General features: G+C 36.4%; 10 protein-coding genes across 14 annotated transcripts; 7 read left to right on the plus strand and 3 right to left on the minus strand.

Moving 5' to 3' along the window:
- Positions 1-19: 19 nt before the first annotated feature.
- Positions 20-937, minus strand: LOC109598713 (acyl-CoA-binding domain-containing protein 6). The gene has a single exon (XM_020014621.2). It carries the CDS (start codon positions 804-806, stop codon positions 54-56), a length of 753 nt encoding a protein of 250 aa, XP_019870180.1. The 5' UTR covers positions 807-937; the 3' UTR covers positions 20-53.
- A 46-nt stretch (positions 938-983) lies between these two features.
- On the minus strand, positions 984-1,971 carry LOC109598714 (histone-arginine methyltransferase METTL23). The gene is made up of 2 exons (XM_020014622.2): positions 1,804-1,971; positions 984-1,710 (listed from the first exon to the last, which is right to left on the minus strand). Exons 1-2 carry the CDS (start codon positions 1,906-1,908, stop codon positions 1,120-1,122), a joined length of 696 nt encoding a protein of 231 aa, XP_019870181.1. The 5' UTR covers positions 1,909-1,971; the 3' UTR covers positions 984-1,119.
- Positions 1,972-2,432: 461 nt separating this feature from the next.
- LOC109598712 (kinesin-like protein subito) lies at positions 2,433-5,070 on the plus strand. Its single transcript, XM_020014620.2, has 4 exons — positions 2,433-2,662; positions 2,723-3,005; positions 3,060-4,321; positions 4,381-5,070. Exons 1-4 carry the CDS (start codon positions 2,498-2,500, stop codon positions 4,987-4,989), a joined length of 2,319 nt encoding a protein of 772 aa, XP_019870179.2. The 5' UTR covers positions 2,433-2,497; the 3' UTR covers positions 4,990-5,070.
- A 202-nt stretch (positions 5,071-5,272) lies between these two features.
- Positions 5,273-5,954, plus strand: LOC109598704 (probable 28S ribosomal protein S6, mitochondrial). The gene is made up of 3 exons (XM_020014609.2): positions 5,273-5,409; positions 5,460-5,599; positions 5,651-5,954. Exons 1-3 carry the CDS (start codon positions 5,365-5,367, stop codon positions 5,907-5,909), a joined length of 444 nt encoding a protein of 147 aa, XP_019870168.1. The 5' UTR covers positions 5,273-5,364; the 3' UTR covers positions 5,910-5,954.
- Positions 5,955-6,556: 602 nt separating this feature from the next.
- LOC109607907 (NAD-dependent protein deacetylase sirtuin-7) lies at positions 6,557-9,103 on the minus strand. Of its 4 annotated transcripts, XM_049962454.1 has the most exons (6): positions 8,790-9,103; positions 8,361-8,674; positions 7,770-8,178; positions 7,392-7,715; positions 6,918-7,004; positions 6,687-6,864 (listed from the first exon to the last, which is right to left on the minus strand). In XM_049962454.1, the coding sequence occupies exons 1-6, from the start codon at positions 8,940-8,942 to the stop codon at positions 6,838-6,840; spliced, it is 1,314 nt and encodes a 437-aa protein (XP_049818411.1). In that variant the 5' UTR covers positions 8,943-9,103; the 3' UTR covers positions 6,687-6,837. The 4 variants fall into 4 exon arrangements, with proteins under 4 accessions (XP_049818410.1, XP_019879919.2, XP_049818411.1 ...); XM_049962453.1 differs by having other exon boundaries at positions 6,557-7,004; positions 8,790-9,097; XM_049962452.1 differs by having other exon boundaries at positions 6,918-7,715; positions 8,790-9,098.
- Positions 9,104-9,305: 202 nt separating this feature from the next.
- LOC109598700 (vacuolar protein sorting-associated protein 45) lies at positions 9,306-11,249 on the plus strand. Its single transcript, XM_020014605.2, has one exon. The coding sequence runs from the start codon at positions 9,442-9,444 to the stop codon at positions 11,146-11,148; it is 1,707 nt and encodes a 568-aa protein (XP_019870164.2). The 5' UTR covers positions 9,306-9,441; the 3' UTR covers positions 11,149-11,249.
- A 125-nt stretch (positions 11,250-11,374) lies between these two features.
- Positions 11,375-12,978, plus strand: LOC109598701 (chromodomain-helicase-DNA-binding protein 1). The gene is made up of 4 exons (XM_020014606.2): positions 11,375-11,855; positions 11,902-12,144; positions 12,198-12,469; positions 12,525-12,978. Exons 1-4 carry the CDS (start codon positions 11,475-11,477, stop codon positions 12,547-12,549), a joined length of 921 nt encoding a protein of 306 aa, XP_019870165.1. The 5' UTR covers positions 11,375-11,474; the 3' UTR covers positions 12,550-12,978.
- Positions 12,979-13,704: 726 nt separating this feature from the next.
- LOC109598696 (trimethylguanosine synthase) lies at positions 13,705-18,974 on the plus strand. 2 transcript variants are annotated; one of them, XM_049962363.1, is made up of 7 exons: positions 13,705-13,909; positions 16,063-16,195; positions 16,252-16,808; positions 16,867-17,117; positions 17,332-18,279; positions 18,330-18,628; positions 18,683-18,974. In XM_049962363.1, exons 1-7 carry the CDS (start codon positions 13,812-13,814, stop codon positions 18,791-18,793), a joined length of 2,397 nt encoding a protein of 798 aa, XP_049818320.1. In that variant the 5' UTR covers positions 13,705-13,811; the 3' UTR covers positions 18,794-18,974. The 2 variants fall into 2 exon arrangements, with proteins under 2 accessions (XP_049818320.1, XP_019870160.2); XM_020014601.2 differs by having other exon boundaries at positions 13,709-13,909; positions 16,060-16,195.
- Positions 13,936-15,973, plus strand: LOC109598738 (serine/threonine-protein kinase greatwall). The gene has a single exon (XM_020014656.2). The coding sequence runs from the start codon at positions 14,094-14,096 to the stop codon at positions 15,846-15,848; it is 1,755 nt and encodes a 584-aa protein (XP_019870215.2). The 5' UTR covers positions 13,936-14,093; the 3' UTR covers positions 15,849-15,973.
- An 87-nt stretch (positions 18,975-19,061) lies between the features above and the next one.
- LOC109598699 (gastrula zinc finger protein XlCGF57.1-like) lies at positions 19,062-24,616 on the plus strand. The gene is made up of 2 exons (XM_049962365.1): positions 19,062-19,203; positions 22,434-24,616. The coding sequence occupies exon 2, from the start codon at positions 22,697-22,699 to the stop codon at positions 23,990-23,992; it is 1,296 nt and encodes a 431-aa protein (XP_049818322.1). The 5' UTR covers positions 19,062-19,203; positions 22,434-22,696; the 3' UTR covers positions 23,993-24,616.
- Positions 24,617-24,696: the final 80 nt, after the last annotated feature.

Here is a 24,696-nt window from a genome sequence, read left to right on the forward strand (position 1 = left end):
TAGTAAATAAAACAAATAATACTATGTAACCCTTGTTTATTATGTAAAATTTACTATCTATTTAGGATTAACCCCTTTACATTATCATCAAATGCAACAGAAACAGGACAACACCCATCATTATCAACCACCTTAACATCAGCATTATTCTTCAGCAATACTTTAATGCAATCCACATGTCCACAACTTGATGCATAATGTAAAGCTGTCTGTCCATCATTGTCTTTCAGATTTACATCCACACCAGTGGACAATAACAGTTCCAAAACTGTTGCATTGCCACTGTCTGCTGACCAATGAAGAAGTGACAAACCTTCTTCATCCAACTTGCTAATGTGCTCAATGCTGAGCGTCTCAAGATGTGCTCTTATCTGGTCAATGTTGCCTTCTTTAATGTGGTCCGTGACGTTTTTCTCTGTGTCATCTTCAAAGGTCTTTTGTAAAGTGGACACCCTCACCCAGGTTTCCTTGCTTTTAACTACAGTTGTGTCCTCAAATGTCGGATCCAGTTCCTTGATTTTTTTAATGTACAATTTTTTAGCTTCATCTGTTGGCATGTCTCCCAAGCTATTCCAGGCTTCCCATTTTGATTTTGCTCTGAGGTCATACCAACTAGGTTTTGGTGTGTTGCATTTGCCCTCCGAGCCTTGCTTATAATAACCATAAAGTGTTAATAAAGTGGCATTGTCCAAGTTTGAAACAAGAGATTTAAGATGATCAGCAGCATTGTTGAATGTAATGCTGAGAGTATCCTCTTCATCATTTGAAGATAATCCCAGTTCATCCAAATCTGAATCTGTTGACATGTTTATCTATATCTACTACAAAGCAACAAGCAAACTCTTAATCAGAAGCTGGAGAACTTGCTTCCACTTTTAAAGTGTTACCCTCTAATTTGTGGCTTGAAAAGTTGGTAGCACCAGTGAAACCCTCCTTATTACCAAACACAACAAATCCGTAATTCCTTGAAAGTCCAGTATTTTTGTCAAAAACTACTTGTGCAGAATGAACATGACCAAACTTGCTGAAGTACTTTTTCAGTTCATTGCTGCTCACTGTCCATGGAATATTTCCCACATACAATTTGAGAGCTTGACGAACAGCATTACTTGCCATATCCTATAATTTTCTGGAGATTTCCAGTAAGTGTATACTATGATTACCAATTAAGTCGTGTATATCAATACCACCACTTGATCCCAGGTTGTTTATATTGTGCACTTGACAGTCTAAATTCCACTTGGCCAGCAAATGTTCTATAGACCAGTCAGAACTTCTCTCTTGATAAGTACAAATAAACTTAGCATTAGAATTAGCTTCCAACAAGTAAGCAACTGTTACTAATATGTCCTCAAAAACAGCGGGTTCATAAAAACAATCAGAGCCAAGAATTAAATCAATTGGGTCAATAGAATCTAAATTACTCAAAAACAAGCCCCAGGTTAAACCAATGACTTTTATATGTTGATTAACAATCAGATTGTTCAGTTGACAACTTCTTCTGGTGTGACACAATGATTTTGGCAGAGTAGCTGACTCACTTAATGTAACATGAGCTCCACACTTAGCTGCTACTATTCCAGGTAAGGCTGTGCCAGAACCAAGTTCTAATACTCGTTTGCCGGGTAATTCACACCTTCTTTCCCACAAGAACCAAGCCAAAACAGGTGCCGAAGGCCAAGTATAAAATGAGTAGGTCCCTTGTGGAAGCTGTAATAACAATAATAATGATAATGTGGGTTGTAAATGGAATACTGTGAGTTTATAAAATATGCAGATGAAGTGATGAATTGTCAAAAGTACCTCAGGAATGATAACTTCAAGTTTCTCCTCCTGAGATTCCCCCCTAATGTTATACTTGGAGGAAAACACAAACTTCTTCAACTGTTCCGTCAGTCCATCAGACATTTGGACGAAAAACACACACACATAAACGAAACGAATGAGTTAATACTCATTACAAGCAGAAATATTTACCTGAAAATTCCTCGTGTCTTCGAAAAGCTATTAATACGATTATGTTGGCGACACTGAAATGGGTTCATGTATTTTTAACTTTTGCTGGTTTATTAAATGTTTACTTCTGACTTAAAAATTTTTAATGTAGCAAAATTTATGATCGGGTATAATTTTTTTGGTAATTACATAAGAGATTGTGACACTTTAAGATTTTAAAGACAGATTGTCATTGCCGTTGGTAGACCTTGAGGCACAGAATAGCAACGTTTCTTTTATGTGCTTTTGAATCTAATAACAGTGTTTATGAAATTTGTTGTTATCGATGCAAATATAGGAAAATAATGACTTCGAAATTATATTTTAAGTCTGAAATTTTCAAGTTGGCCACACTTTTTTATTGTTTGTTGATCATGTTGGTGATTGTTGGTGTAAAAGTTGGCATTACATTCGATTCAAATGCTCTCCATCAAAAACATACGAGTGACCGTTGACAAATAGCCGTGTTATCATTTTACGTTTATGATTTGTTGTAAAAATAATGGACTCGACTATAAAATGCTCGCACGTGGTGTCGTTCCTTCAGGCCAGAGATCCAAGTTTGCTAGCGTGGAACGTTCACGATTTGGATAGAGTGAGAGCGGATTTAAAGAACCGTTTGTTCGAAGACACTGTCGTCTCAGAGCCCGAGAGCGAGCTCGAAAAGGCACGTAAAGCTTTCAAGTGAAATTTATTCAGTTTGATCATGTGTTTTGTCATTTTTTAGGATGACTGTTTGAAAGTATTTCTACGGATCAAATCACACGTAAAATTTGATAAATTGTATACAGTTGATGGAGACACATTGATATCAAAAATACCAGAAGACAGTCATGTGATGAGAAATGCTAAAGTTGGCGAAACCATCACCAAAAAATTCACTTTTTCAAAAATTTTAGGACCAGAATGTACGCAATCGGAAATGTTTAACAAAATTGTCAAACCGAAGCTTTTACAATTCATTAATGGCAAGAACAGTACAGTCATGTCTTATGGAGCTTCTGGATCTGGTAATATTTTGTAATATTGAAATACTGTGATTTATTTTAAGTGTATGTTTACAGGTAAAACTTATACAATTGTTGGTACAGAGAACCAACCAGGTTTGATACCAAGATCCTTGGAGTATGTGTTCAGGTCACTTCCCCAAATATCTGACATAAAAGTTAAACCAAATGCAAATGGGAGTCTCACAGTATTAGACAGGACTACACTAAAAGATGAAAGGAGAAAATTACATCATTTATTGTCCTCCTCACATGTTATGTCAGATAAAGATGTGCACACAAAAATTTACAAAAGGATGCAGGAACGGCTCAGCAGCGAGATGGTCGCTACAGTCAATTCCTCGGATGTGTCAGTCAGCGTTTGGGTATCGTTCGCCGAGATCTACAATGAAAAAGTGTATGACTTATTGGTGCCGCCGCCACCCCGCGGCAAGACGCGCCCCCAGCTTCGTTTGGCCTCTTCGCACGGTCACACGTACATTAAGGATCTGGCCGTCATCAGCGTCACTTCAGGCCTCGAAGCCTATCAGATATTGCAGTACGGCCTGAACAACTTGAACTACGCCGCCACTTCAGTCAATTCGAATTCAAGTCGGTCGCACGCGATTTTTACGATCAAAATAGCCCAAGTTGTCGGCGACATGATGCAAGTTTCGTATTTTAATTTTTGCGATCTGGCCGGTGCGGAACGGCTGAAGAAAACGAGAAACGTGGGTGAAAGACTCAAGGAGTCGAACAACATCAACACGTCATTGATGGTGTTGTCAAAGTGCATAAACATGATCAGACAGTCGCAGAAACAGGCCAACGACAAGTTGGTGGTACCGTTTCGCGAATCCAAGCTCACGCAGCTGTTCCAGAAAGCTCTGGGCGGACACGAGAACATTTGCATGATAGTGAATATCAACCCGTCTTTGGAGATGTTTGACGAAACGCATCACGTTCTTAATTTCTCGGCGGTGGTGAAGGAAATCATCGTTGACGAGAAACCGACGAACCCGATAGTGATGAAGAAACTCAATCGCTTCTCCGCCTTTATCCAAGGCAGATCCACCTCTATACAACCCATGCCCGAAATCGAGGAACACGACGAGGGCGAAGAACCACTGGAGATCGAAACAGTGGAAGGTTTAAGACGGGTCATGAACGATATGTATGAACAATTTATGGCCGAAAAGGCCCAATGGGAGGCGTCCTATTTAGAGGAGAAGCAACAAATTAAAGAGAGGTACAACAAAGTTATTAACGAGATCGAGACCAACTACAACAAAAGACTGCGGGAGGCTGACGCGGAATGTAAACGAAAAGTGCTCGAGGAGGTAACATTAAAAACGTTATGATTGTGACATGATTTACGTGGTTTTTGTTTTGTTTGCAGAGGGAGTTTTGGCAGAACATTGCGGAGCAGGACGGGGAACCTAGGGCCAAAAGATTGAAGCAAGACGATTGTATCGTGCTGAGTGACGAGGAAGATGACGGCGCCGATGATGGCAAAGATTTTGCGAGGTACCAGCTGGAGCTGATGGAACTGCGCAAGCAAGTCGAAGACCAGAAGAAGGAAATTGAAGAATTGAAGCTGACGTTGTACGATGCGGAGAAGGAATACACGAAGCTGTTGGCTACCTCAACCAGCCAAAAAAAACTTATTATTGAACAACAAGAAGCGCTACATCAACACGAAGCGGCGCTATTTAACAAACTTAGGGACACTCCAGAAGAGCACGATTCTAGCGAGGAAAACGTCTCGGAGGAAGTGGACACTGAAGAGAAAGTTGAGCACCTTGTGGAAAAACAATGTAGTACATCGCCGGACAAGAAATCATTGGAATTGGAATCTGTAATAGACGATAATAAGGAGAATCTATCGGAGTGTTTGAACGTGTCCCCGAGGACGTTATTGAAAAACAAAGTGCAGGCACAAGAAAAGTCTTTGTTTGAGAGCAGCAATATTGATTTAAAGGATGCGGCCGAAACAAGTCCTGTCTAATTAGAATTTTATTTTGTACATTGTTTTATATTTATATTTGTATTATTTATGATTTTATATTATTATTAATTAATGCATAAATGACTTTTTATTTCTTTTATGATTCCAATAATTACTTTTATACAGAATATTTAAATAATTAAGAACATGATGAGTTGGTTCTTCTATGAAATCTACTCACAATATTAAAACAATTATATTAATGTAAAAATTATTGTTCATATTTTGTAATGGAATGTACCAAGTAAGTCGACATGGAATGATTATAACAGAAAACCTATGTGCGATTGTGTCGCCACCTAATTATTACTCCGCATAAGAAGAAGATTAACCTTAAAAATTTTCAATTTTCCACACAATTTTATTGAAATTAAAATGATTACATATGAGTTATGTTTATTATTACGAGTTATGCCAAAGGTTTGTTTTAAATACGCAAGAAAATCTTCTTTATTAATTATTTATTTTAGAGTGAACTAGTCACAACTTTAAAGAGAACAGCTGAAACAATATTCAGTAAAGGAGGAATAATTAGGAAATTAGAAAATCTGGGAACAAGGGAGATGCCATTTAAAACTAGTGTACATGGTGTGGTGTACAATAAAGCTAGGTAAAATTTTATGTAAAAAAATGTGTTATATTTTATTAATTATTGTTGTAGTTATTTTCTATATGAATTCAATGCACCCCCCAGTTCATTGGATAGCTTGTTAGATGAGTATGGAAGGGATGTAGATGTTATCAGAAGAACCATTTACAAGAAGAAACAATTGGACCCATTTGAATGTACTTTACATGAAGAAATTCTACCCCCACCCTACAGAAAAGATGTACAAAAAATGATTGAACTGACCAAAAAAGAAGATAAGTTTAAATTTAAATACAATTCTGGTTTAGACTATTATCCCTTCCAAAAATAGAGTTTTGTACAGTGTAAGTAGTAAAATAATAACAGTTTGTTTCAACATCAGTGTTTTATTAAAATACCAGTTTTAAAATAAGTAGGGTAAATGTTTTCACATCTGATTTTTACAAAAGTGGTTAATTCTAAATGTTTTTAACATATATATAATTATTACATTATAATTACTATATGTTAATAAAAATTCGTTAAAAAGTTATTGCTCAGTTTCTACCGAAAACTATCAAAAACTGTTTTTGTAGTTTCTGTTTTTATTAATATTCTAGGATTCTGTGTTTTCGATCAATTTTTTATTCACATCAATTGATAAAACAGAATGTTTTAAAACTATTTTGATTACGTAATCGATTTTAATATGAAAAATTACATTACAACAAATTACAATGAAATTACATATAGTTTAATTCCAATGCACCCTCTATTTCTTTCAAAATCTAATTAAAAGAGTATAGAAGAAACGTTCATATCTAACAGAAGAAAATATGACAATTTGAGTAATATACAAAATATAATTAAAGGGTCCAAAGTAGGAGATAACTTTCAATTCAAATGAATTAAATTTGTATCACATCAGTATATTATTAAACCACCAAAAATGTTTGTTAATTTTAAATGTTTTCAATATGTAAAATAATAAAAACTAGATAAAAAAGATGGACTTTATTTAAAAAAGAAATCACGCAAATAATAAGGTACATAAAAAAATACAGTCAAAACAGAACCATTAAAAAAATAATTTAATACTGTTGTCTCAAACGGATCTTCTCTTGTACCGCTGCTTGTATTTTTTGTAGCCCTTCCCAAACCAACCCGCTTGAATTTTATTTTTCAATTGTTCCTTCTCTATGGAGTTCACATCCTTGTCGCTGGAAACGTCTTCATCCTCTTCTTCCGTAGTGTAATCGCAACAAACGCAAACATTCGGTTTATCTTTGGACTCGATTTTGCTGTACCTGAACTGTTGGTTAACAAATACCGGATCTGTCTTGGGATAAAATAAACATACCACAGATTCATAATGAACGTTACAGAACATGCAGGCGGGTTTTACATCGCTCTCTTGTTTTATTGGCTTGGTATCTATTTCTTCCTCCTTAAAAAAAGTTGGTGGATTAATGATGCTGTGAAGACCAGAGTAAAGAAAACTAGTTTGGTAAGGGTACAAGAGAAAATCGGTGTATTGACCGAGAATCTGCCGTCGAAACAAATCGTAACTTAAGAGAGACAATTCCGCGTTAAATCTGTTATTCAGTGGCTCTTGAGGTATATGTCGTTCATGAACACCGTTGGATTGCAATATACTGTCTATCGTAAACGAACTAGTGTGGACACTAACATTATTCGGAAGACACTGGTTTGAAGGTTTACCGGCTTTGGAACTATTGCTACTAGTATCACAGTTTTGTGAAAAAGAATTAGTTAAGGGATGATTGAGATCATTATTACCACTAAGACAGTCTTTAATACTAAAGTTTTGTACTTGTCCATTGGAATCCGTGTGATGTTTCTGGTCTAATTTTTTTTCGTCCGCACTTTGTTTCAACATCGGTTGAGTGGTGGTGTGAAGTTCCAGCTCCTGCAAAGTGGACGCGTGGGCGTAGATTGGATCTTTACTCTCATCATAGGTGGGCACACTTATACCCAACATTTCCATGACTATCCTCATCACCCTATCGCATTTACCGTGAATCTTCACGTTGGCGCAATCATCCTTTGGCGTCCACTGAAGATTGACGATGTAGAGGTTCGGACGCCGTTTTGCCGGCTTATCCATTTGCCATAACCAAGGGTACTTTTTCAAAACCTGTAATTGTTCATCATACACACACGAATTTGATAATAAATTATTTGTTCTGACCTTAAGACTTGATCCAAGACAAAGTATAGTGGTGGCACTCTTGGCGTTCTTACAGGCGCCCTGCCAATTGAGTGGCCACTGCAAGCTGCCTCTCTCGCCGAAATGCACGATTGTGTCCTCCAGGGCAGCGTTACATAAGTAACATTTCCGACTGGTCTTGTGTGAGTATCTTGCAGTGTTCTCCGTCACATCAAATAGTCTCCAATAGACCTTATGAGGCTTACAGGACTTGCACACCTCCACGTACATGTTGCCGTGCACCTCCGACAGAGCGGTTCTCGGCAGCCCTGAACGCAGATGGAGACCATCACAGTTTTGGGACACGACGTATTTAAGAATTTTTCGTCGGTACAGTTCCGACAACGCCATGTGAGTGTAAGTCGGTTTCGCCAGCGTTAAATCATGATCACTGATAAAATTACAAAGATATCAATTGTAATATGAGATACACTTAACAATACATGGAAGACTAGTAAAGTAATGATATGTTTCAACAAATAAACCAATTTATTAAATCAATGATTAAGAAAAGTTGAAATAATAAAGCAAAATTAACATTTTTCCATTTATCAAAATAATTCAGGCACTTACCCAATTTCTTCTCCTTTTTGTAGTCTTGTCCAAATGCCATTTGGGCCTCTGTAATCTGGAATTTTTGCGGCAGTACTGATGCCTGCCCCAGTGTAAATGACCAGGTGTTGTGACTGAGCAATGGCCTGAGCTAAAGTTTGACATTTCTCCCTTAACACATCTTCTGGGTCCTCAAATTCTTCCAGCCTACGTTTGGCTTCATCTCTCTTCCTCCATCTCTCTTGGACTTCGTTGATCACGTCTTTGGACTCGCGAAGGACTTCCAAGTCCTCGCCACTGCGTTCTTCTTGAGGTTTTTGCAGGATTAGGGATACCTTAAAGATAAACAAAGCAGGTGTTTTTTGTGTCTGTTTGTAAACAATTGAAAACGAGAATATGAATGCGAGGTGATGTAAGAGACGTGAAAACAGATCCAAATTGTTTATTTACCTTTTTTATAGACGCATTTCTTTCCTCTTTGGCACACAGTTTTTTCGATTGAACGGCCTGCCTACGAGCCAATCTGCAACGTTTTGCCGTGAACTCATCGGGTTCAAGACATTCAATGTCCTCTATGTTATTAATTTCAGTTCCATATTCCATTGTTAGATACTAGGAGTATTTAAAAAAATAATTTATATGCAGCAGCCATCGTTTACCGTGCATCTACGTTGATAGGTGGCGAACTCTTCATTTCTTTCGCGTCATGTTTAAATTTACGATTTACAGTTAAAAATAAGACACGGAAAAACACTCACTTAACGAGCACAACTGTGCACGCTACTTGTCCTCATTATCCATTTATTTATTTATAAATCGTGTTTATTTTCATAAGTGGTAACATTGACTAAAGGTAGTTCTAATATATTTACGCATCATCGGTAAATATACGTTAAACAATTGTAATCAGTGCGCACTAAAACATTTACATTCAGATAAATGGTGTTAACATAAATAATTCATTAGTTTAAACAATCAGCTTACAATAAAAAATACAAATAACCATAATCTGTGGATTAGTTCAAATGTCTCAAAACGTCATTTGTTGTCGCCCAAATGTCAAAATAATTAAGATAAACTTTTAATTGGAAATTGAGCTAAAATGAACGTAATTTCGGCTGTTAAAGCCTACGTCCTAAAAATGACGGAGGAAAGTGAGCCGGGAATGAAAGTTCTGTTAATGGACAAGGAAACGACCAGCGTGATAAGCATGGTTTACGGGCAGTCAGAAATACAACAGAAGGAGGTGTTTTTACTTGAACGGATAGACTCACCGAATTACACAAACTCCACGGGCCTCAGATACCTGAAGTGTTTGGTATTTTTGAGGCCGACGCCGCAAAATATCGAGGCTTTGTGCAACGAACTCAGAAGGCCCAAGTATGGGGCATATTACATTTACTTCAGTAACATTATTGCTAAGGCAGATATAAAAACGTTAGCGGAACACGATGAACAAGAGGTTGTTAAGGAAGTGCAGGAGTTTTACATGGATTATTTGGCTGTGAATCCCCATTTGTTTTCAGTGGGGATACCTGTTTGTATCAGTGATTTGACTTGGATTCCCACTGCACTTCAGCGATCTGTACAGGCTATTGTGTCTGTTTTGTTATCATTGAAAAAAGCTCCAGCCATAAGGTATCAGGCTAATTCAAATTTGTGCAAAGAATTGGGCACTAGAGTGGAGGATGTGATGAATAAGGAATCATCATTATTTGCTTTTGGCCAAAGCAGCCAACCCTTACTGTTAATTTTAGACAGAAGGGATGACCCTATTACACCATTGTTGAACCAATGGACATACCAAGCAATGGTTCATGAGTTGTTAACAATTAACAATAACAGAGTGAACTTGTCTAATGTGTCTGGTGTGTCCAAGGATTTATCTGAAGTGGTCTTATCAGCAGAACAGGATGTGTTTTATGCTAAAAACATATTTATGAACTATGGGGAAATTGGACAGAATATTAAACAGCTCATGGACCAGTTTCAAGCGAAGGCTAAAAGTCACCAAAAAATAGAAAGTATAGCTGACATGAAAAACTTTGTTGAAGCCTATCCACAGTTTAAAAAGTTGTCTGGCAATGTTACAAAACATGTTACTGTTGTTGGTGAGTTGAGTTCTATGGTTAACAAGTACAATTTGTTGGATGTTTCTGAAATAGAACAGGAAATATCATCACAAAATGATCACTCATCACATTTGCAAAGCATTAAAAAGTTACTTCACAATGACAAAATCAGAAACACAGATGCAGCCAAACTTGTTATGTTGTATGCATTGAGGTACCAAAATCACAGCAGCAATGACCTGACTGGTTTAATAGAGTTATTAAAGAAGAAACATGTATCTGAAAAGTTGATAAGGAACATAATCAGTTTGGTGGAATATGCAGGTTCACATGCTAGGCAAAGTGATTTGTTCAATGTTGAAAATGCTGTAAAAATAACAAAGAGGTTCTTTAAAGGTTTAAGTGGAGTGGACAATGTTTATACACAACACAAGCCTTTGTTACATGATACTTTAGAGGAACTAGTCAAAGGGAGGCTAAGGGAAAACCTGTTTCCTTATGTGGGAAGTCAATCCAGTGCTAAACCACAAGACATAATAGTATTTATTATTGGGGGCACAACCTATGAAGAATCCTTAACAGTACATTCCTTTAATAAGAGTTATCCAAGCTTCAATATTATTTTGGGCGGCACAACAATCCACAATTCCACGAGTTTTCTGGAAGAGGTTGAACATGCCATGCGAAATAAGCCTAGGCGATACACACGGAACATTCATAACGTTCGGTTAGAATAAATGTGATCATTCCTGTATTTTAATTAAGCTTAAAAATCTATTTATCTATTTATTTATGTGTAATATAATTAATAAGTGTAATATACTTGAGAATATTCCAAGTGGGTTTTTATTTCATTTACTGTTTATATTTATTAAAAAGCAGAGTAGAATTACATAGACAAATAAGTTTTTTGATGCGGTTGATCTGGCGGGAAATTTTTCAAAATGCCAAAAATCAGTGCTGCCAACACATGCAAGTTGGCGTACACCATATTCGGCGTCATTTTGTAAGTTTGTAGTGGCGTCGTTTTTATTTACAAAGTGCCGGAGCCGCAAATAAAAAAATGAAACGGAAAGGAAGGCAATCGACGACAAAATCCGAGGCGGAAAATGGCGTGTCCGTGGCGGAGGAGGATACTAACGTGAACGAAGAGCAGCCAGAAGAGAGAAAAAGAAAGTCCGCGAAAAGGAATAGCAAAAATGTCAAAAACGGCGAAGAGGCAGAAGAATCAAATAATGAGGCGACAGATAAGAGAAAATCCTCCAAAGGCAAGGGTAAAAACAAGAATGCCAAAAAAGCACTAATTGAAGATGAGTCTGATCAAGAATCAACAGACAGGGATGAAGAAATTAATGATAAAAAAAAGTCTGCCATATCCAAGGGAAGAAACACCAAACCCAACTCTGACTCACAATCAGATGTATCAGATTCTGGAGAATATGAGGTACTTTTAATTTCTAGTTGGAAAATTTTTATTAATTGCATTCCAGGTAGAAAAAGTATTAGATGAGAAAATGATTAAAGGAGTTAAACACTTCTTGATAAGATGGAAGGGCTATGAGCCTGAAAGTGACACATGGGAACCTGAGTCTACATTAGACTGTTCAGAATTAATTGCTGAATTCAAATCCAATTCAAAAAAGAAAGATAAGACAAAATCAAAGGGTAGGGCCAAAAAGAGAACAGCTTCTGATGCTCCAGAAGATACATGGAATGAAGATGATGATTTTGAGGTAATTTATGGCTACAACAGTTATTGTTTAATGCTTTGCCATTTTAATTATAGGTGGACAGAATCCTCGATGTGTATTTCAGAAAAGATGGTACAAGAGAATTCCTAGTGTCTTGGAAAGGATATTCATCATCTCAGAACTCATGGGAACCTGAATCTAATATGGATTGCAAAGATCTAATCACAAAATTCATGAACAAAGTGGAGAAGGCAAAACAAGCTGACTCCAAAGAGCTGAGAGTGAATAGGAAGCACACAGAGAGATTTACACTTTCTCCACAGTCTAAACAGAGGCGCCTCAGTAAAAGGCAAGAGGGGAAACAAAGGTAAAGTTTTATTTTCAATATTACTTACAAATTGATATAATTTTCTAAATTTTAGGGTTACCTATCATGATGCTGAATAAATAGTACAAGTAACTGAAACATATTAATAATAAATTTTTAAATTTAGATAATAACATAAATACTAATTTGAATTTCTATTTAGTGGTTTAAGTTGTTACTTGAATAGCAATAGCATTTATTTAAATGCTTAAACTGGTTTTTATGTTATATGAATGAGCACAACTTTTTAACCTTCTTTTTGATTTGTTTAATTTTCTAAATTTAAACTTTGTTATATTTATTATTTTTTATACAAAAATGTTCTATATGTATTTATTAGAGACAAGAATTAGACTATATTTATGTTATGACTTTAGATGTGTATTTATTTCAAGTTCTGATGCAAATTGTATTCATTTTATTGTGCAAAATGATGCAAATGTATTATTTAAGAGAATACATTGTAATCAATTTATTGAATGTGTGAACGAATAAATTTTTCTTAATTATATAGTGTGTAATTATTTAAGGCTTTTTTAATAAATTAATAGGGACTCAGAGATTGTATTAAAAATAAAGGAGGGGGCAATCTCTAACAAGAAATTAAATTTAATTCAGTAGGAAAGGAGGACAATTTCAAAAAATACATTGTAGGTAAGAATATTTAAAAAACAAGATTAGATTAGATTAGTATGCATTACGGATAGAAAGAAATTAGAGTTAAAAATTTATAATGAAAACCATTTTAGATGTCATTTTAAGATTAATCCCTCAAAAATGATGAAGTCGCAGCTAAACCTGAAGCAAAGTCGATTTGGACAATGTTTACATTCGTTCCTTGTGATCAAAATGAACCAAGATCATTAAATTTACCATTGAAAACAGTTCAGTTAACAGTTATATTTTAATAGATGGTTATAAACAATATAATTATTTATTATAAAAAATAAATTTTGAATTTGAAGATGTTGGAAAGCAGTTTCAGCCAGAGTTAAAATTCAAACAATGTAGTGAATTGTACTAGAACTGTTTTACTTTCAATTGATACGCTATAGCATATTAAAAGTTCCTTTAAATAGATCGTTGTATGTCGCGAATAAAATACAAAAAGGAATAATTATGTTGTATCCCATGTTCATGTACGAATGCTAAGAATAAATCTCCAAAATAATGGAAAATGTGTGAAAAAATTTCTAAAAAAATTTTTTCACTTTTCGCGCATGCATTGCCAACCTGCGCTACGTACCAACATCAGAATACCGAAAAATTGGTAATGCATTGACAGTAGCCCGACATCAAAAATTTTCGCAAAAATAATGCCCTAAGACCATACGTCGCGAATATGTGTGAGCTGCAGTGGGACGCTCTGGCCGAAATTTATCTGAAGAAGCAAAATCAGTGTGTCGAAATCACCTGTCTGTGCAGCAGGGTTTTTATTCGGTGAGTAGTCTGTCATCTGTCAAAAACGAACGTGTTTCATGTTTTTGTATTTTAAATTGTAAAACGGCTTTTTAAACATTTGAATTATTGCCTAACACAAAACCGACTTTTAACAACGGTAACAATGTGCATTGTTTTAAATCAGTGATTATTTAACTGGAATAGCGTTATTAAACTTGGAATAATGACTAGCACAGAAGTTAAAGCTGGTAAAGAAAATGTATCAACTCATAGCACAAAGGCGCCTGAAATTCACGACTTTTGCATTATAAAACCGATAAGTCGAGGCGCTTTCGGTAAAGTCTTCCTTGGTTGCAAGAAAAGTAACATGGATGTGATGTATGCAATAAAAGTTATGAAAAAGACTGAAATGATCAACAAAAACATGGTCACACAAGTGGTGAATGAAAGAAACGCGCTGGCTCTCACCAAAAGCCCCTTCTGTGTCCAGTTGTACTACTCCTTGCAAACCTCATCATCTGTTTACCTAGTGATGGAGTACATGGTTGGAGGTGATTTAAAATCCCTGCTAAGTGTTTATGGGTTCTTTGATGAATCTATGGCCAGTTTCTACATTGCAGAAGTTTCTTTAGCCCTGGAATATCTCCATCAGCACAGCATAATACACAGAGATATTAAACCTGACAACATGCTTTTATCCAAAGAGGGGCATGTTAAACTAACTGACTTTGGTCTGTCCAAAATCCACATACACAGAGACTTGGAGATATCAGATTTTGAGAATTGTACACCAAATCTGTGTGCCAGGACACCTGGACAACTGCTCAGTTTGACTTCCCATTTAAGTTTTGGGTCTGGTAATTCAAAATTTGTTAAGTCCAACAACAGCGATTTCATATCTGATTCCAACTCTGATAGTAAACAAGATTCATGCAATGTATCAGTGTTGAGGGATCACAACTCAACACTGGGAAAAAGTGATTTGAACAATCTCAGTTGCTCTAGAGGTTTTAATGGGACGGGACTTTCAGGTATAACATTTATGTCCGCTGATAACACACCACTGAAGAGTATTGAATTAACTGAATACAGTTCATATCACACATGTGTTAGTAGTGGGAGTGGTGAAGACACTCATAACAATCCCAATAATTCTTGTGCATCACCAGTGAGCAGAAAGATTTCCAGCAGGTGTGGCTTAATGCGGGGCGACAGGAAACGCAAATGCAGATCTCCATCACCTGAAGGTTCCAGAAAGGCTTACATTAAAACTGGCCTGACTGGCGAAATTGAAATTCTGAGGGTGGATTCAGCCAGTCCACCGAAAGGCGTGACCTTCTCAACCCCAGTCTCAGCCCAAAAGCCCATTAAAATAAAAACTACTAGATTTCAAATACCTCAAAGTGAGGAGTCTGTTGAGCAGGAGGTGATTAAGTCAACGCCCAGTGTGGTCAGCCCAATTCAAAGTGACACCACACCAAAAACACCAAGAACCCCATATAGGACCCCAAAATCAGTTAGGAGGGGTCAGTGGAGCTCAGACCAAAGGATTTTGGGCACACCTGATTATCTTGCACCTGAATTACTCTTGAGAAAGGGTCATAATCATGCTGTGGATTGGTGGGCTCTGGGAGTATGTTATTATGAGTTTGTGACTGGCATTACACCTTTTAATGATTCAACTCCCCAAGATGTGTTTAAAAATATCTTAGAGCACAATATTGAATGGCCCACTGAAGAAGAAGCTTTGTCAGATAAAACGGTGAAGGCCATTGAGTCACTGTTGGTTCTAGATCCAGAGAAGAGGGCAACTGCCCAAGATTTAAAAAATATGGAGGTGTTCAAGGATACTGATTGGGAGAACTTATTATCTAAGACCCCACCATTTGTTCCTGATCCATATGATTTGACAGATACTGGATATTTCCAAGCCAGGAATGAATTGCTCAATTTCAACATATCCAATTTTGATTTGTGAATAAAATTTATCATCATTGTTTATTTGTTATTGTATAGTTATCATAATTGTATTAATATCTATAGTCAATTCAGCTGTGTTATTTTAACTTATTAACAAACAGTAAGAATAAAATATTAATATGATTTTGTTTTTCATTGACCAACCCCATTTTTAAATATACTCCACTTAAGTAGTAGAATAGTTAGAGACAATATATTTTTATTTATAGCAGTAAAGATAATGGCAAAGTAAATCCATTCCAAAGTGAGTTCAGCGCTTCGGAAGAGGATTATCAAAACGAAGAGGAACCGTTGAGCGAATGTAACTCTTTGCCCAACATACAAAGAACTCCAAGCAAGCCGGAGGTAAAATCAACAAATATCCAAATTTATAAACTCCATTACCACCATGTATATTTCAGAATGAGATTGAGACGTTGAGCTGTTACTGCAGCGCATCGCACACCGATAATTTTTCCACAGACGAACACGACAGTCTGCGCGACGTACACGACAGCAGCGTCTCGTTAATCCGAGGTTTACAGTCGAGCGACAGCGGGGCCGACTTAACCGATTTCCTGCGTCATGACTTGGACACCGACTGGCAACAGTTCTGGTCACTGAACGGCGAGAAACTGATCTGGGAATCCTGGATTGCAAAGTACAGCGCCTATATCAATCCTGAGTACTTGCAGAACCTCGACGAGGATGGGATACCGGTCGGCGTGAAGCAGAGCGGGGATCAAACAAAGGATAAATTCAAGTTTAACGACAAAGACATCACGAATTACGGGGCCGAGCTGCAAATCAAAAGTGGCGAGATAGCCGCCAAAAGTGATCAAAAACCACGCGCTGTTCTGAACCGCGATCTGAGCGGTAGCGACGAAAAATTGGGCAACGACGTTTCCGAGGGTTGGAATCCCCTTTCGCCTGCCAGTGTTGACTGCGAGACCGAAGTTGAGAGGTTGCTTAGCTCTAGGTAGATATTACACTGATATCTATGCGTTAGTCAAACACTGTATTAATGTATTTTTAAGGTGTGGATCGCATGCAAGCAGTTCACTGCGAACTGTAGATTCTATGACCAATGTCACACGTATGACAGTGTCTTCGATTGAGCTGAGCCCGAGCTCGGACAGTTTTTCGTCAGTTAGTTCGGTACAGAGTTCCTTAAGCAGTGAGGACTCTGAAGAAGAGTACCAGCACCAGTGGAATGTGCTGTGGAAGAAGCACTACGAAGAAGAGTACACTGAGCAATACAACAAATTTATATCGTCACGAATCGATGGTAACTTTTAAATTTCTTATTGCCACACCGTGTTGATATTCGCACTTATTTAGTTATGCTTCTGGGTTTATTGAAGCACACAGTTTACTTTTTATTTTCTTTCAGTTATTATTTCGCCCACATTTCTGGTTAAAGCTGGCATACGAGTCGAAACCAGATGTTCGTACATCGTACCCAAAATTTCCTTCATTTTTTTATTTTCTTTGTATTTCAGAGAGACCTGACTTGCCGCAAAGCAACACCAACACCTTTCTGAAGAGCCAGACCAGCGATTTCGTCCTACCTAAACGCAACATTTTAAAAAGTCTCTCGGCCAAAGACACGTCCACACCGCTTTCGGATACAGTGACCACATCACTGGGTCACTTGTTGAACACGCTTCACGTAAGTTGCGACGCCAACATGTCGGATCGTGGCAGCAGCGAGGAACCCGAACAGGCGATGCTGGCAATGGGGTTGCCACTAGCTTTCGGCGGCAGCAAGAGACAAGCTGGTCAAACTAAAGAGAAAAAACATCACGATACCGGAAGATCGGAAGATTTTGAAGCATCCCGAAACCGAATGAAGGCGGCCTTCAATCTCATGGGTATTGAATATCAGGAGGACGGAGGTGATAGATTCGAAGGCCGTGTCGTTTACAAGGTGAAGCATATCAGGTTGAGGAATAGGAGATTGAAGCTGAAGCCGCAAGCTAAAAAGGCCAAACACACGTTGTTTGACGACGACGGAAACGCCATAGAAGAAGTCGGTTCGGAGACCGAAATGAGTTTCGAGGGGATTTTAGACGATGACGACAGTTCGGACAACGAATTGATTTCCTACGAGGACGAGTTTGTCTCCACCGAAACAATAATACCGAAAACCGAAGAGAAGGAGGAAGAGATTACGGTGAAAGTGCCGAAGAAAAAGAAGAGGAAAAAGAGAATAAGTTATCCGCCGGAAATAAGGGACAATCCCAGACTGAGAAAGTACTGGCATCGCAGGTTCTCTCTATTCAGCAAGTTCGATCAGGGCATTAAGCTGGACGAAGAGAGCTGGTATTCTGTCACACCTGAAACTTTGGCCAAACACACTGCATCTAGGTTGGAATGTGATGTTATTGTTGATGCGTTTTGTGGCGCAGGAGGTAACACCATTCAGTTTGCCAAAACTTGTAATAGAGGTAAGTTGACTATAAGTGTGAGAAGATGGTTATTGTTGAAATTTTTCTAGTAATCGCCATTGATATTGATCCCAAGAAGATAGAAATGGCCAAAAACAATGCCGAAGTGTATGGCGTTGCTGACAAGATTGATTTTATTATCGGAGATTTTTTCCAATTATCGAAGACCTTAAAAGCAGACACGGTATTTTTAAGTCCACCTTGGGGCGGTCCATCATATTTACAGATGCCCGTTTACGATTTGGAAACGATGTTACAACCAGTTCCTTTTAGTAAAATGTTTGAGTGTGCGAAGGAGGTGTCAAAAAATGTTGCTATGTTTTTGCCCAGGAATAGTAATACTCATTTTGTAAGTAAGTCTGATTGAGGTTTTTATTTAATAATTACAATTTTGTTGTTTCAGTTGATCAATGCGGCTGGACCAGGTGGAAAAGTTGAGATTGAACAAAACTTCATTAATCAGAAACTTATCGCAATTACTGCTTACTATAATGATCTCATTAAGGAAAAATGATTTTACTTTGGAATTTTTCAGTATGTTTCGTGGTAAAAATTAATTTCCTGTATCAGAAGCAGAACAATTAAGTTTATCTAATTATGAGATTAATTTTTATCATAAGACCAACTATGAATTCTCTGATTTTAGTTGTATAAGTTTATACTGTTTTAAAAAATATAACTCTGATAATTAAAAACGTGTTTTTGATACCTCTATACCTAATTATGCCAACTAATTGTATAAATTAAAAATTACCACTACGGTGCTCTTTGTTTGGAGTATTGGCAACGTCGCAACGTTGGGGACTTTTGTTTTTCGGTCCGCTTGGATTGTCTGAAAGTGAGTTCTGTCATTCTCTGATCGAAAAACCAAACAAGCCAAAAAAATTTGGTTGGATTTTAGTAAACTACAACAAAATGGACCAGGTAAGTTTTTTTAAATCTAATACCATCTATTTAGAATACTTTCCTAGGCACAGTAAAAACTTCCTTAAATTCCGTGTAGGTGTTTTAGATCTTGTGTAGATTGCACTCATTTCTTCAATAATTATCTGAAAAACGTAAATTGGTCCATTGTAAATGATTTAGAACTTGCCGTGTGGTGTTGTCAAGGCAATTAAAATATTTGTTTCATTGTTCTTGTGTTAATTACATTTTGTACAACTAAAAACGTTAAAGTTTTATTTAGTGTTCCTCCACATGCCCTTAATTTTTATTGCCCATAAAATTCGTATTCAATTTATAATTAAAACAGCAATTCTAGGACAAAACGTTTGCGGTGCTTTTAATTAATTATTTTCTGCAGAGATAAGAAAAATTGTAAATAACGTTTTCATGAAATACATTGCAATGTTTGCATTGCATAATCACAAACAGATAACAATTGTATTCTAATAAGATGCAAACAGATAATAGGAAATGAGCCAACACAAATATTTAATCCCAATTCAATTCAATTCAGTCTCTGTTGCAATAATATTTATTTAATTTCTGCTTGTTTTTTCTTCAGTTATTTTAACCTACACTGGAATTAGAATTTTCTCTGTAACAATTATTTCTATTTTATTATCAGTAGCATGATGAATTAAAATTATACTTACTTGTTTCGTAGTAACTTTGACCATTACATTGCATTTACTAATTTAATGGTATGTTATTTCTTATGTTCTTTGTTAGATTTTGTTGGTTGAGGTATTTAATGGTTTAGGTATTTAATAAGTTACACGTTTTACTTAAATTACATCTCTTGTTACCATTTGTTTCATTTCTTAAATGATGTATTACATTGTTATAGATACAATTTTATTGTATTTCAGTTTTGTGCATCATTTTAAACTTTCAATATACATTTTTTCACTGAATATTTACTAAACAATTAATGGTTGGTTAAAAACTATTCACTTATAAAAATTTTTCGTATGAACATTTATCATTCATTATGTTTTGAATACGTTTTACGTATATTTGGTTCGTATTGGACTTTTTGCTTCTATATTTACAATTGCCTGGCTGACTGATGAATCCAAAATGTATTTAAATGTTAATTGATCTTTCCAAGTCAATTGTAGCAATGTTTTTAATTATTATGTGGTTTAAAATAAGTGAAAATTTCCTTACTTCGATGATAATTTAAGTATTTATGTATTCAACTATTTTAAACCAAAAAAATAAAATGTTTAAAAATATTTTATCTCAAAAATCCTACTTCTATATATTTTGTTCTGAATATTTTTAGATATTTTGTCAAAAAGTAAATAAATGAAAGTATGAGTTTTTATTTTTATTGTTCTAGTCGGGGCCAGAGAAATAGCACACATTACTATTTATTTTAATTAGGAACTGTTCTAGTTAAATGTAACCAAAATATTTCAAATTTTATTTAAAATGATTACGTTATATATTTTTTACAATTATTCAATTTGTACCTATAATGAAATAATTTCTACCTAAATATTGTTAAAATGTTAAACAAAAATGTGGCTACTCTCAGAAATATCATATATTTAAAAATATATACAGTGTTCACCATAATCAAAGTTATTAAAATATATTAAAATTATGAACAGTAAGTACTATTTGAATTGGATGCCAGTAATATTTATTATTTCTTCTGTAATTGTTGTATCTACTATTCAACTGGTCAATCTAATTTGATTGAGTTAAAAAATAATCCAATCTTATTGTCAATTGAAAACCATCCTGGAGAAAATGTGACTTGCTGAGGGTTCGTATGACCACAGAAAGAAAAGAAAAACCCTAGTTTCTACTAAATATGTGAAAGTTCAATCTTGATTACCTTAGGATCACTTTCACTGGGCCACAGAATAGTAGATTTTAACGAGTTTAATTTTAATTTATAAAAAATGTATGGCTCTGCTTATGTTGGCATCCTACGGGTACAAAACTACACAAAAAGTTTATTATACCCACAGTGAAACGTGCGTTATTCATTGCAGAGCTTACTTAGACTACTTTATGTACAAGAATATATTAAACAACAATTTGCTTTCTATATTGAATAAATGATGTTCTTAATAAATATCTTTCAACATGAATACGAGCCCAACACAAATCCAGAATTCTGACGAATTGGTTAAAAGACCAACGCATCGATATTTTGACTTGTTCAACCTATCTACAGAAGCCAACTGTTTACAAATTTAAATGAACTTGACACTGCAATTCGAGAAGCTTGAAGAAATATAAAGTGTTGGTCATATTCGTACTAATTTTTGAAAAAAATATTTGTAGAATATTAAAATTGTTAATAATTTTAGTAGTACAATTATTTTTTTTGTATTATTTAAAAAAAATATAGCTGAACAAAATATTTGTAATATTTTATTATTCTTTTTTAACAAAAAATCTTATTTTATTGTTGTATCATATTAATATTTTGTATGGAATCCATTGGCTTTTATAACTGCTTCACATCTTTTGGATTCAGTCAATTTATCAAGTCGCCTCTGTTCTATTGAATATCAACCCTCATACAATTTTTCAAATAGATCGGTCTTGATTCGTATATTAGTATCCCAGATTTAGCGTTCAAAATTTTCCTATAGGTTATCAATAGGGTTAAGACCACTTCAATACTTTAACCTATTCCGTAAAAAAACAATCATTAACCAAATTTGAGGACTGTTTTGGACCGTTTCACAAACAAATACGACTCCACTAAGTATGTCTCCATAAACGAACCGATCCATTATGCCTTCTATACGCCATATGAAGAAAAATACCTCCATATAATTACTGATTATCCTCTATGTTTAACTTTATGGTTTTATATATTTTTTATTCAATATTCAAATTCAGTATTATAATGACCACCACTGTATCTTTGAATGTTCTTTAGTCAACCAAATCAGATTAATATGTTTGTTTTAAAAAAGAATTCATGAAAAATACCTTACAAAAATGTTTAATTTTCAATTTTGTGCTATTTCCCTGGGAAAATTTCTACAGTGAAATTCATTGTCAATTTCATCAGAATTTTTTGTGTTTAATACTCCAACATAATCTAACATTGAGGTCATTAATTAACTAATCCACCAGAAGGAAAAAAACGAATTAAAATGCAGTGTGATCGTGGTCGTTCTCATAAATGGTGTAATCACTGTAGAATGGGTTATGGTATCTAGTAATTCTTGCAGGTGAGGTGACGGTGAAGTCTGGTATTGGTAGGGCACTGCGAAGGACCTACGCATCACGCTATAACAATACCGTACTCCTACTTAACTACTATTACTACTAATATCAGAAACACTGTATTTGGTGGTTGGGATTACCTTCTAATAATTTTCAAATTTCAAAAGTACAAATACGATTAAAGCACAGTAAGGTGCCGGGTTTTGCATGCAAACCAAAATCATATATAGTAACCGAATCTAGTCACGCGTCTTAACACGAATCAAAAATGACATATACCAAAGATAAACCTCGAAACTACGCATGCGAGGTGTGCAACAAGGTATTTCTCGGCAGTAACGATCTCCGCAAACACATTCGGGTGCACACAGGCGAAAGACCGTACAAATGCACCGAGTGTCAGCAGGCCTTTCGCCAGGCGGGCTGTCTAAAAAATCACATGGCCGCCAAACACTCTACGGGCGTCGTTAAGACGGACGTATTCATCTGTAACTATTGCCACAAGGTGTTCCCCATCAAGGAACGTTTGCGGCTCCATCTGCGGATACACACCGGCGACAAGCCGTACGTGTGTTTGGTGTGCGACATGAAGTTCGCCCGCGGCGGTCAGTTGATCCAGCACATGCGAAAACATACTGGTTCGAAACCATTCGTGTGCGGAATGTGCAACGCCTCGTTCACCTGTTCGGCTAACCTGAAGCTGCACACGAAACGCCACCTGGAGATCAGAGATTACATATGTGATATATGCGGCAAGAGCTTCTTTAGGCGCGACGCTCTGCGCAAGCATCTCAACTGCATCCACAACAACATGAAGGCTTTCCACTGCGACATCTGCAACAAAGATCTGAAGGGACACTTGCCGCAACACATGCGCACGCACAAAAAAGAGAAGCCACACGGATGCGCCCATTGCGGCGCCACCTTTGCGCAACGCTCCCAACTTACCGTCCACCAGAGGATACACAGCGGCGAGAAACCCTATCGCTGTCAGGTCTGTTGGAAAGCTTTCGCCCATTCGACTGCCCTCAAGTTGCACACCCGCCGTCACACCGGCGAGAAACCCTTCACCTGTTTACTATGCAAAAACTCATTTTCGCAATTGCCGCATCTGAAGAAGCACATGCTGTGCATCCACAAGAGCAGCAAGCCGTACGTGTGCGAGGACTGCCGTTCCTTTCACAAGACCAAAAACGATCTGGAGGCGCACTATAAGAAGTGCAAGGCGGCCAAAAAGAAACCGAAAAACGAAACGAAAGTGGATATCACCACGCCGATGTCCATAGAGAAGATGCGCTTCCTTCTCGCCATACTGCTGAAGAAGATATCGGCACCGGAGAAGCTGGAGGAGCTCGGCTTCAACAAGCGGTTGATCGACGACGTGCTGGTGGAGTCTATCCAGAACTCGGGGCGGGATCCCTGCACGGAAGACATACCGGAGGCACAGAAGCTCAAAAAAAACATACAAATATTGCTCGAGTGGACGGTGCCCGAGCACTATTGGATGAAATTTAAGAACGAACAGCGGTCGATCGAAGAGCTGCTCGAGGAACTCACTTCGTAATGTCGCATATCCGAAAATGCTTAGTTAGTAGCCGTAGTAACAAACACTGACACACTCTCGCAACACTGATATTAGTTCGAGTCCACGGATTTGGTGTTTCTATTGTTCAAATGGAAATAGTTAAGATGGTATGTGATACATTTATGATTGTATTCATTTGAAGAGAAACCAATAATTTATTTAACAACATTAGTACTACTACATACTAAAAAATCAGTAATCTTGCCTACTGTAGTCACTAAATTTTGGTGCCATAACATCAAAGACTGTTTATTTTTATGCCTGATAATTATTAGTACAAAGAGGAAGTTGAGACTCTTAACTATTTTCATTTGATTAAATTTTCTTTGAACATGAATTTTTGTTGCATTTACACTGCCATTTAGAAAATATTCTTGCCTAGTGTGATGGAAGGTACACTTCCTTTATCTTCTTTTTGAAATTTGCTAGAGAAATATTGTTTTCGTGTTATACACGAAGTCTTTGTTAGGAAATATTTTTTATTAACAGAAAGGGTGCCATATGCTCATTGAATTAAGTACACTGCTAAAACCAAATAAATTGTATTTTTATGTTTAAAAGTACTGAAATATTTATATATTTTGAATTAAGTTACTATTTATATACATACTTTTTATTGCCAAAGATGGTTTAGTTATTATACTATTGTTTAGTCTATTATTTTATCTTTATTTAGTGCAATA

The sequence above is a fragment of the Aethina tumida genome, chromosome 2 (genome assembly GCF_024364675.1).
Source record: "Aethina tumida isolate Nest 87 chromosome 2, icAetTumi1.1, whole genome shotgun sequence".
Classification (NCBI taxonomy): Eukaryota; Metazoa; Arthropoda; class Insecta; order Coleoptera; family Nitidulidae; genus Aethina; species Aethina tumida.